Genomic DNA, 11632 nt, shown 5'->3' on the forward strand with positions numbered 1-11632 from the left:
AAAACTTTTGCCTAACGGCGTTTAGAAATGCGAAAAACAAAATCATTTGAACATAACTAACCTTAACGGATAGTTCATTTATAAAAGTGGTGTTACAACATACATATCATTAAAATAGTATAAGAAAATCCAGATTTGACACCAACATAAATACCAACATAATCAATACATAAGTCATATAAAAAATAGACATTCATCATATGGCTAACATAAATGACTAAGCAAGAAACTAAATGTCTTCTTTATAGCAACTACCCGCCTCACCAAGCTAAGTCTTTTACTAGCTCAACCTGCTTAACCTGAGGGAACAACGTTTTTCTAAAGAGAAAGTGTTAGCTTTAAAAGCTAAGTAAGATAGCATGAGTTTATGAAAACATTGTCAATTCATTTTATATTAACAAAAACATTTCATAGTTGTTGATATCACATAACCATTACAACACTTTAAGATCACCACATTACTATGGTGTCTTTCACAACATACTTTAGCAATAGCATATCATCATCATTATAGTAACATGCATAAATTATCACATTAGGATCGATCGTAGTCCTAAATGTGCCTAACCTCATAAAGCTTTACTTTTCGTCTTTCTTTTCTTTTCTTTCTTTTTTTCTTTACTTTTCTTTTGCCTAGACGTAGGTTATGTGACATAAGCCACACATACTTAGGGATGTGGGGTTGTGTGTAGGCGGCCATAAGACCTTACATGGGATCCTCACACCTGACTTGATGGGTAGACCTTACGGTGGTCCATCGTCGTCGTTAAGGAAAGACAAAGTCAATCCAACTAAGTATATCGTTTGAACTTTGCGTGTGTAGTGGTTAGTTACTCCACCCAAATACACTCAAACATAACTATGCCATGGGGAGGTATCTAGATTCCCACACCATGTGACCACGTACACACTAGCTCCGAAAAACTAGCATGGGTTAAGCTTAGCAGAAACTTTACTTATACTTCTTTATTATATTAGCTTAGGCTACACTTTCACCTAAACTAATTACATATATCTTTCTTTACTTTATATTAGCTTAGGCTACACTTTCACCTAAACTAATCACATAGATCTTTCTTTATTTTAGGGCCCTTAATCGTACACGTGTCATGACAAACTGTGGAGTCAAGGATTCGCTGAGAGACTCAGCGAGCTTGTTTATCAGCGAGCTCTCAGCGAGTGACTCGTTCAGCGAGCTCTCAGCGAGCGTATGCATCTGCAAGCACGATCTATCTTCAAGTCTAAAGGATATGTTCGATGACTCACCGTCTAGTATTTGTAAGTCAAATATGAGCGGGAAATTGAAGATAAGAAGGATGGTCCCAAGGACACGTGTTGCAAGATCAAGATGAAGCCATGTGACCTTGTACTATTTCTGTGCAATGGAGTTTCTCTTTCATACCGTTTTTGGAAACAAACAAGATGAAGGAAAGAGACCTCTGCAGATCTGAATGATCCACCAATAGATAGTTGACAACCTTCATGTGTCAACATCTACTAGGGTTGTCATGTGATTCCTTATCTGCCTATAAAAGGAATCACTTGACCTAGCCACCCTCTTATTGGTGTGTTTCACATTCTTTACTTTATTCTCTCTGCATATTTGTTAAGTTTTTGTGTGTTCAAAAACTCAACGAATCTTTTCTTTTTGTTTACTATTGTTGTAAAACAACAACCCATGATTTCACCGTTTAGATTGTAATACATACAACTAAACTGATTCTTTATTTCTCATCTCTATTCTTGTTATTTCATCTTTACATTTTTGTTTAGTTAATCAAATACAAGTAGTGCATTCGTGGACTGTTACAAACCTATAGAAGTCTAGTGACTATGTGTTCAAGCCTTGCAACAATCATAAGACATAAATACATCAACATATCGTCATCACATATTAACACCACATCATCATATCATCAATTGCATTATAGCATAATAACATAACATCTTATCGTTATATCATAAACATTTGAGCTTATCGTTAACTTTATTCCATCATGACATCATTTCATAACATAAACATATTATCATTTCATCATAGCATGCATAAGATTACCATTTATCATCAATGATAATCAAAATCAATTCCATAGTAACCTCCCAATCATTCCCGAATACATATAAACATACAAACATTCATTTGGGGGAAGTTAACTTATGAAAACTATGTTTTGTTGTCCCTCATATGATAAAAGATGTTATCTTACCTTAATGAAGCGCACAACAAAATGATAACAAATGTTACCGAACTTTGCAAGTGTTCCAGACTACTTACAACCATTAAAATATCATTTGATGAGCTCAACAAACACAAGCTTACTTATGGTCATAACTTAATCTTAAGCACTTCAAACATGACCCATATTAATATTTGATTCAACAACGATTCACTCAATATGTTAGAGTTCACAAAAATTAACGAAACTTGACCATTATTCAACATTTCAAGCTTATTGGTATTTTCAAATTTGACTCCTCATTAAAAGACTTCCATTAGAAATTAGACTCCACCACCGTTTCGTGGATAACTTATTTGTCAAAAACGGAGTTACGGTTTGAAAGTTATCACTGTTTCAAAATTGCGTCGCAAATCTGTCGCTTACCATTTTCTGACCAAAAATATGCGTCGCAGATTATAGACATGCGTCGCAAATTTGGTCGCTGACAGCAAAAACCCTTATTTTTCACTCTTAAACGATTCCATACGACTCCAAGGTTAATCCTATGACTTATTTTTCACACTTTTAGGGTACAATTGATGATATAATCCACTAATTAGATCCTTAATCAATTGCATCAATGATTCACACTCTAAAACACCCGAATGATGCAAAAACGAAAACGTTTTGATTAACAACTCAGTACATCAAGTGGGTTTCCAATTAACCACCTGGAATTCACTCTAATACATATAAACAACATATTCCATCATTAAAGTTTGCAACTTGATGTTGTCAGCTAACTCAATTATCGATTATATTCATGAAAACATTGATTTTGCCCGAAAACATCATCTTTAAGCAACCCCAACCCTCATGGCCGAATCTACAGGAACAAAACCTAATTGAAAACTCAATTATCATTCAATAGATGATGTTATACCTGTAGGGATGATTAATGGATCGAAAAGCTAGCAAAAATCCTTCCGAATCACCCGAAATCAACTAGATCTTGAAGATTTAACCTAGGTTTTGTGTGAAATACTTTTCTAGGGTTTTGATTTGTTTTCTCCAACCTTTAGGTCGACCAAGAGGTCATATATATACTAGGGAAACTTTAAAAACTTACATTAGGCCCTCGCACTTCGTTACTACTCATTTCGGCCCTTAACGACTCATTTAACGCAACCGGTAACACTTAACAACTCTTATATCTTATCGGAAACATTAATTTATTTTATTAATCATTATCAACTTTAATTTCATTACTATAAATCACTTTAACACATATCTCACGTAAATCATTTAATTCACGTAAGCACATATTATACACATAGTAACTAACGGCCAAGTAAGTTAACATTCAATGTCAAAAAGTTTCGAGATGTTACACTACGAGTATTTTATCTTTTAAAATATATCCTCATTAACCTTTCAAATCAATTACTTTTACATCAATTATCTACACCACTTGACGCCTCCTCCATCACCAACAGTCGCTCTCACCACCGCACCGTCACCGTTACAACAACCGCCGTATTGCGCGGGTACCATGCTAGTTCAATAAGATGTGTGTTTGGAATTTGAACTATCTTTATCTTACTATCTACTGAAAAAGAGTAATTTTTTCAATTATTTAAATGAAATTCAATTAAACTATTCACATCATCATTAGCTACATAAAGATCCTATCTTTGATGGTTCCGCTACATAAAGATCCAATCTTTGATGGTTCCTCGATAAGGTACCCGATGGGTATGGTCAGGTTCTAGTAGTTTATTACTTATCGGTTTCGGATTGAGCAGTTACCGTTTTAAACCGGACTCATTTGTCATTTCTAAGTTTAAGGTTTTATAGGAGGTGATAGACACGCTTCTTATATACAAAAGGGTGCTAAAATCCTTTTGATTGGGCTTCAATGGTACTTGAACAAACAATTGCTCAATGCTGGTGCATACGAGACTTTGCAGTTTGCACATAGAACCGACCTCAGTTCCTCTCACATGCCAACACGAATTTTATTATTCTTTAAAACTTTTTGCTATTAAATCATTATTAATTGCATGTGAGTGTTTGTTGAAACAGATATTAGTTTCCCATTTCTTGAACTAATAATAAAATTAGTCTTTTAATCTACAAAACCAGGATAAAGACATTTTGTAGACTTTGAGTAAAGGTAGAACCGTAAGAATAAAGATTTTGGTTTTATTAATAAAAGTGAAAAAAAAAAAAAAAAAAACACTAAACATTGGTTAATTCACCAACCTTAATACTCACTCCATATCATCAAATCTATATCAAAGAATTTGTGTTTGTTAATATGGCGACAGCAGCCTTCAAATCCAACACAAAAAGAAGCAATTCCACAAATGAAAAACAGAAAACAATAAGAAGATCCTTAAGCGTCAACGCTGTATCTCGAAGGTCAATCAATAATAATAATAATAATGAAGAAGAATTATTCTTGAATAAAAGAGACAACCCTCTGTACTGGGCAACTGGTGGGTCTCCTCCTGGCGACAAAAACGACACCTGTACTAGTCAAACTCATTCTTCATCACAAGTTGTTGCTCTTAGTGGGTCAGAGAGAGGTCGATCCATTAAGAGGAATCCAGATGTCAAAATTGATAATGGCCGGAGGAGGAGTTTGTCTAGAGTGGCTGCTGCTAGTACTGATAATGGCCGTCGGGGCCGCTCCGTTTCGAGGCCTAATTTTGAGGTTTGCATTCTTTACATAATAATATTGTTAACTTATATTTTACATATCCGACTTATATTGTAGAGATTAAGGCTTGAAATGCTATCGTACTTTCTTTTCTTTTTTGTACATGGTTGCGCCATGAACTTTTTTATTGAACTAGTTGTTTAAGGAATATTTAAAATGTGTTCATATATGGTTATTGAAATTTTGATTTCTAATTATAAAATTTGAAAGTTGAATGAGCATATGGTCATCATTCTAAGTGATACAACTTTTGGCAAATACCTGTATTACGGGGCTGTGTGGCAAGGGACTTTTGGAACCTTGTAGGAGCTTAAAAGCCTCGAGCTTTTAAAATAAACCCTTTTTAAAATGATAGCCCTGTTTGGATATGCACTTGGAATAAAAAGCCCCGGTCCAAAAAAGCTTCTAAACGACTAAAAGCCCCGGATGGTCTTCAATTGAGTAAGAAGGTTTGAGGTAAAAGCCCCAGCTTCTAGTCCCATCTCTAAGCTTCAACTCTAAGCCCCTAACCATAGCCCCAGCTCCAAGCTTTTGTGTCAAACATAGTACATGACAAAATTAATTAACCTACTTACTTTGCCTACAAAAAATTTAGTGAGTATTAAGTATAACTTTTTGGATAATTTAGGAACTTTGGAGTTCATTAAATGCACCATTTTTAGTGCCCCACGGGCACTAGTTAGCAAATCCCTTAAATAACGTTAAGTAACATAAGTGAGGTGAAGAAAAGCTCTGATGCGTCTTCAATTATCTGGTTCATTAAATTAGCTAGGGTCTATTTTTTTTTTTTTTTTTTTCTAACTTATAGTGTATTGTTCTTTGCCAAAATAGAGTGAAACAGAACAAGAATCAAGAGTTTCGATAACTTACGGAGGCAGAAGTAGTTCCACTCGGCCATTTAGTAGAACGGGGAAGGTTCCAGTTACTGGTGCTAACGCATCTGACAGAAGAAGTTCCCATCCATCCCGCCATCCTTCAGTTGGTTCTTCTATGAGTTTACATGGATTGTTTTGTTATGCTTATGCTTCGTTATATACATCCACATTTCAATGAACTTTCCGTAGTGAAATATGCCGATCTTTTTGTAGTTTGACTCACAAGTGTCAAATATGGAAGATATGGTCTCCACCAGTTCTTTGTCTGAAGCAGAAGAGAAAACAATTAAAGCTGTCTATGAACAGATGAAGGTTAGATTTTGTATTGTTTGCGTAATATTTTGTACCAGACTTGACATTTGTTTGTGAGACTAAATGTATAGGTTGCGAAGGATAATTGGGTAAAACTTGGTTTGGGTGAAAACATTCAAAGTTATAAAACAGCCTGTTTAGGATGACTCACTGACAGTTCGAATATTATAAATACTTGTTCCATTACATATCATTAATAAAAAGTTATCGTCAAGGTAATGATCCATTTGATCTTACAAAAATCATCTGGAATTTATGAAGTATAAATACATGATTATGACATGGGCTATTTATAGTCTGTTTTGCCTCTGTTACTGTTAGTTAACTTTTAGATTTGATCTGTTAGCATGTATATAAAGCCCCAATTAATCCGTTTTCACATAAATGGGTCGAAATTGCCACCCCTAAGTAAATTTATAATGTGACTCTGTAAGGGAGGGGATTGACATCATTTGTTGTCCAATGTTATCATTCAATTGCCTTGCAGTCATTAGAAGGGAACAACTCGAGAAAACAAGTTGCCTCAAGTGAAATATATGAAACTGTGAGATCTGAAGTGAGACGTGCTATTGCTGATATCCAAGATGACCTTCAAGATGTGAGTTCCTAAGGTTATCTTTAATTAACTAAACATAATGTATTCCACATCACGGTGTAAAGTTTCAACTGTTTATCACATTGATGTATATGTTTAAATATCGCCCATATTCTTTTTCTCAAAGTTTTACCTACTTCTCTTTAATTTTGGACTCTGTTGACTCTCAGGCCATCCGAAGGAATACTACTGGTGCTCTTGTGAGTGCAGATGTGACAGATATATCCACCAAGTTGATTAATCCCGGGGGTGTTGAGTTAGTCTTTGACATAAGAAGGGAATATGCCAAAGAACTTGAAGAGGTAAATTTGCTATATATCCATTTTGATTAGACACCTGATATAATCAAAGCCTTGTGACTTATTAAACATCACTCATCTAGAGGGAATATTTGATATATCTATGTGAAGATATGGACAGTTTTGGCTAAAAATTTAAAATGTATCTAAAAGAGAAGTTGTTAGATGAACATAAATGCCATCTCAAGTATCCCCAGGGGCCTGCAGGAAAAGTTAACATTAAAAGCATTTGCGGATAAACCAACTCATTTTTACCTGTCTGAAAATTTTATTCTTTTTGACTCTTTACCATTTAGCCTCCTCTAGTCTAAACCATCTCAAGGCAGGGTGAACTTTGGAACTTTAGAAATACATGCTGGCGGGCATAGAGAAGCTGTCACTATTAGTTGAATTTTATAATGATCCCTGCTATCACCAAAAATATTGCTTGACCATTGTATCATTGACTTCATTCATGGGGCAATTATATTTAAACCCCTCATTTATGCCTATTTTCTCATTTCAATGCAAATTGTAACTTATTTACGTTTGCTGATTACACAACTAACCTTGTTTAATCTAGCATGAAATTGTGTTGTGTTGGAAATGGAATAATCTGATTTGAATATGGAGGAAAATTACCATATGAAGTTAAAATGTACAATGTGGTGGCAATAGAACTATTTCTGGTCGTCTTAGAAAAGTTAAGTAAAGATTATGCTCCACCAAGTTTTGCCAAGAGGTGTCAATATATGTTGGTTGGATAACATGTCAAAATAGGTTTTCAAAGTACACTTTGTGTGACTTCAAGATATCTGACCTCTTCTGCCCTTTTAATTCATTTGTTACTTATAGCTCTTGATTTTGTGTATTTGACTTGTTAAAGATGTAAGATATCCATATTGAATCCTTTATTAGTAAACGGGTTCAACTTGCCACCTTCAATTTTCTTTCTTAGTCATTGACGTTAACCTTTTTATGCTCGTGTAAATTGTCCAGGCCCAAGAACGTGCTAGAAAACTTCGATCTGATTTGGCCATCGAGGAGCATCGCAAGCAGGAGTTAAGTAGAATTCTCAAAGAGACACTTCCTGAACCCAAGACATCTAGTTCGCATAGGTCTCGGTTAGGAAGAAAAGTACGTATTTCTTGTATTTTATTTCTTATATCTGTATGTTTATATTAGCAGTATTGTATGTAATTTATACTGTTTTGATAAATGTTTGACCAACAGAGTAGCAGCGAAAGAAAGAAGATGTCAAAACGCTTGACTGATGAAGCAATGTCCTACTTCGATGAATGTGTTTCAATATCAACATTCGATAGTTCCGATTTCTCTGCAGCAGAAGATCCATCTGTAAACTCAGCTGTCACCGCTACTCCAACAACAGGCGCTGTCACTGGTCCAAACCGTTGGATTAACCAACAGGTAAAACTGCAAATTTGGTATTTTGGATGTCCTAGGAAATTGCAATGTGAGAACATATAATGTTATATCTACTTATTATCTACTATCATCATTATATCATAAACAATGATTTAGGGGTGTTTTTGATTTGCGTTTAATTTTAGGGACTTTACTCCCATATAACAAAACATCTTTTCTCTCAAATCTCAATAATGTTTTCTTTGGTCAGTTTATGTATTTTCCACTTTAGGATTAGAGGTTAATCGGTCATAAAGTCACAATGATGTCTTCTTGGGTGATTCTTAATCTATTTCAGTCCATATGATGTTTAAGCAATATTTAATATGGACCTCTCCCCCCATTTTTGGATTAAATGGATCAAACTTGCCCGTTTGCCCCTTATAGATTGCACCTGTATTTAGTGAGAAAGTATGATTTGGTGACTTTGCACTCTTAGAATTAGAAATAATGTTAGAGATGCTCGTTGAAGACAAAGTTAAACATGTCAAGAAATGTTTGTTTTTTTGCCCACATGAGTGGCCAAAAGGTGATTGTGTCATATATATTTAAAATTCTTATCCAAATTGACACCAACTTGTCTTTCCAGATAAATCATGGCGACCTAGGATCTAGCTCTGTGATTGGTAGCAGCTCTAATGAATCCGTGATAGATAGAGTTGTAACTCCTGATATAGAACGAGATAGGAAATTTCGCTTCTCATTTGGTTACAAACCAACGGAATGCATAGAGCTTCAACATGACTTACAAAGTTACATCAAAACTTTAGACAAAGACACCGGTTTAGATGGAATTTTATTAGAAAGATCCAAAGATAATTACAGTCTAGATGCGTATAACCTACTGGAGGTCAAGGAAAACTTGTTGTTTGATAAGGTGTTGTCAAGAAATCGACAAGAGTCTGGGAGTGTGCATCTCTGTGGCGGGGTGGTGATTCCATTTTTGCCGCTGAACCATCTTTATTGAAGATTGAAGACGTTGTATTGTAAGTGCACTTCATTGTAATCATGTTGTTTCTTCTTTCATTTTTGTTAGTTAAGGTATCAAAGAGCTTACAACATGACATTGTATTAATGTTATGTAATATAAATCTATGTTAAAAAGTTGGCGATTAGTGCAAAATCAGTTTCTACATCTGGCAGTTAAAAATGTCCTTTCCATTGTTTCTCTGATATTAATTGGTCGATGACAGGTTGGTTTTATAATGTATAACTTTTTGTACCTATGAGAATGGGTCATGTTGGGTTGACCTTCTTACTAGAACTCTAAGCAATATAACAAAGTAGCTTATGTACAAGTACAAATGCTTTTGAACGTTTGATTTGATACAACGACCCTCCATTTTATTATACAAGGATAATCTTTTGTTGTTAATAGTCTCATAATTTTGGCTGTACATTGTTATGTTGAAATGGCCGTAAAGGTGTATTCAAAGCTTTATGTGTCAAATTCTAATGATTGTAATTAGGTTGTGAATGGACAAAAGTTGTAGATTGTCAAGATTGAGATTTTGAGTCAAAAATATTGAAGTGTTCAGCAATGTTTATAAGTCTTTTTAAGTACAGATGAGTTTGGACAACATTGATTTATGATGCCAAAAACGTTTATAAACGGGTATAAAATGATCTATGGGGCTTATATGAGTTCCACACTTCATGAGTCGCATATAAATTTCACCCAGCTCAATGAGACTCATGAACTCAATGGTCGCATATGAGGCTCTTGTCTTAGTGACTCTTCCTTTTTTTAGTTTTTTCTGAGTATGAAAACGGTAGATTTTTCAATTGTTAAGGGCAATTGAAATCCTACTCAATATATATATATACTAGGTATTTAACCCGCACGATGTGCGGTAATTTTAAAATTGATTTATTAATTTGAATGGTGTGACTCTGCGATAAATATATTTTTTATTCTTTAAAAAAAGTTTTGAATTACTCGCGAATGCTGGTAAGTCTATCATAAGTTATCTTAACCCATTTCACGTTAAAGAGTCTTCACAAAATAGATTCCCCATTAAACTCTTTGATGAGAAACCTCTATAATGTGCAATTATATTGACTAAATATAATGACAATAAATTTAAATACTTATAAGATAATAAATATATATATATATATATCGGTTTTCAAAAAAGAAAGAAAATAGCAAAAATAAAATACATTATAAATAAATATTTAAGAAGCTTTGATATTTTAAATTCAAAACATAGATTCGAGGTGATCTCAAATCAGGTACTTAATATTGTTTCTATATTTGATACATATACTTTTAGTAATGTATACGACATTTCAATTCAATTTTGGTATTATTATTATTTTTTTATTTTTTTATTTAGATACATATATAAATATTAGATATAAATATTATATAAAAAGTTTAGAAATGACACATAAGATTGAGTCTTATGTGGCAATTTTATAAAATAGCTTTAAGTTTTTAGAAGCCTTATAATCGTTCGGATTCCTATTGTTTTAATAATTATATATGGTGAGAACCAACATATATGGTGAGAACTGTGAAAACCATTGGTTTTCCTCATCTTTTCTCTTTTTTTGTGGTGTTTTTATTTTTTTAATTTTAATTTTTCATTTTTTGAAACTTTTTTTTGTTTTTTATTTTCATTTAAACAAAACCCATTTCAAAAAAATAAATTAAAAATAAAATAAAATTTTTAAAAATCATATGTGTTACATGTTAAGAAAACGTATGGATACGGTACGGGCGTTGCCCTACATCCGTTCTAAAGGGGTTGTCACCGGACGCATATAGTAATGGTATGGATTTGATGGGCGGCGATCCAAGAGATGGTGACGGTTGTTATGATATGGGCGTAGCCCTTAATGCTAAGGACAAAGCCCTTAGAGATGATTTTTCAATGGTTCTCACCATATATGTTGGTTCTCACTTGATCCCTCGCATCTACTTATACTGATAACTTTTATTGCTAATGGTTTGTATAAGAAAATTACGAATTAATCAAGGTTAACATTATGGAGGCCATAAACTTTGGAAGTGAGAATGAATGGTTTAAATTAACCTAAATATCATTTGAATGTTAATATGTCGAAAGTCTCATACTTATTAAAGTTTGGGGACTAAAATGGTATAAGACTAATTAGTCAAAGATTATGTCATCAAAATTGATCCAATGATGGATATTAAATATTGAAAATTAATGGAGGGTCTTGATATATATATATATATATATATATAGGGTATGTTGGCAAAATTAGCTGATAGCTGTAGCTGGAAGCTGATA

General features: G+C 33.7%; 1 protein-coding gene across 1 annotated transcript; it reads left to right on the top strand.

The window, feature by feature from the left end:
* The first annotated feature begins 4400 nt into the window (after window positions 1-4400).
* On the top strand, window positions 4401-9502 carry LOC122578632. The gene is made up of 8 exons (XM_043750631.1): window positions 4401-4878; window positions 5716-5862; window positions 5973-6071; window positions 6559-6669; window positions 6837-6968; window positions 7944-8081; window positions 8178-8372; window positions 8959-9502. The coding sequence occupies exons 1-8, from the start codon at window positions 4480-4482 to the stop codon at window positions 9334-9336; spliced, it is 1599 nt and encodes a 532-aa protein (XP_043606566.1). The 5' UTR covers window positions 4401-4479; the 3' UTR covers window positions 9337-9502.
* The last annotated feature ends 2130 nt before the right edge of the window (window positions 9503-11632 follow it).

Source organism: Erigeron canadensis, chromosome 8 (assembly GCF_010389155.1).
Source record: "Erigeron canadensis isolate Cc75 chromosome 8, C_canadensis_v1, whole genome shotgun sequence".
NCBI lineage: Eukaryota > Viridiplantae > Streptophyta > Magnoliopsida > Asterales > Asteraceae > Erigeron > Erigeron canadensis.

Bases quoted from the DNA above. Each gene is read 5' to 3' on its own strand.
- LOC122578632 (XM_043750631.1), top strand. From the start codon at position 4,480: ATGGCGACAGCAGCCTTCAAATCCAACACAAAAAGAAGCAATTCCACA. The intron at 4,879-5,715 runs GTTTGCATTCTT...TTGCCAAAATAG, and splicing joins TTTCGAGGCCTAATTTTGAG to AGTGAAACAGAACAAGAATC. The intron at 6,670-6,836 runs GTGAGTTCCTAA...GTTGACTCTCAG, and splicing joins TCCAAGATGACCTTCAAGAT to GCCATCCGAAGGAATACTAC.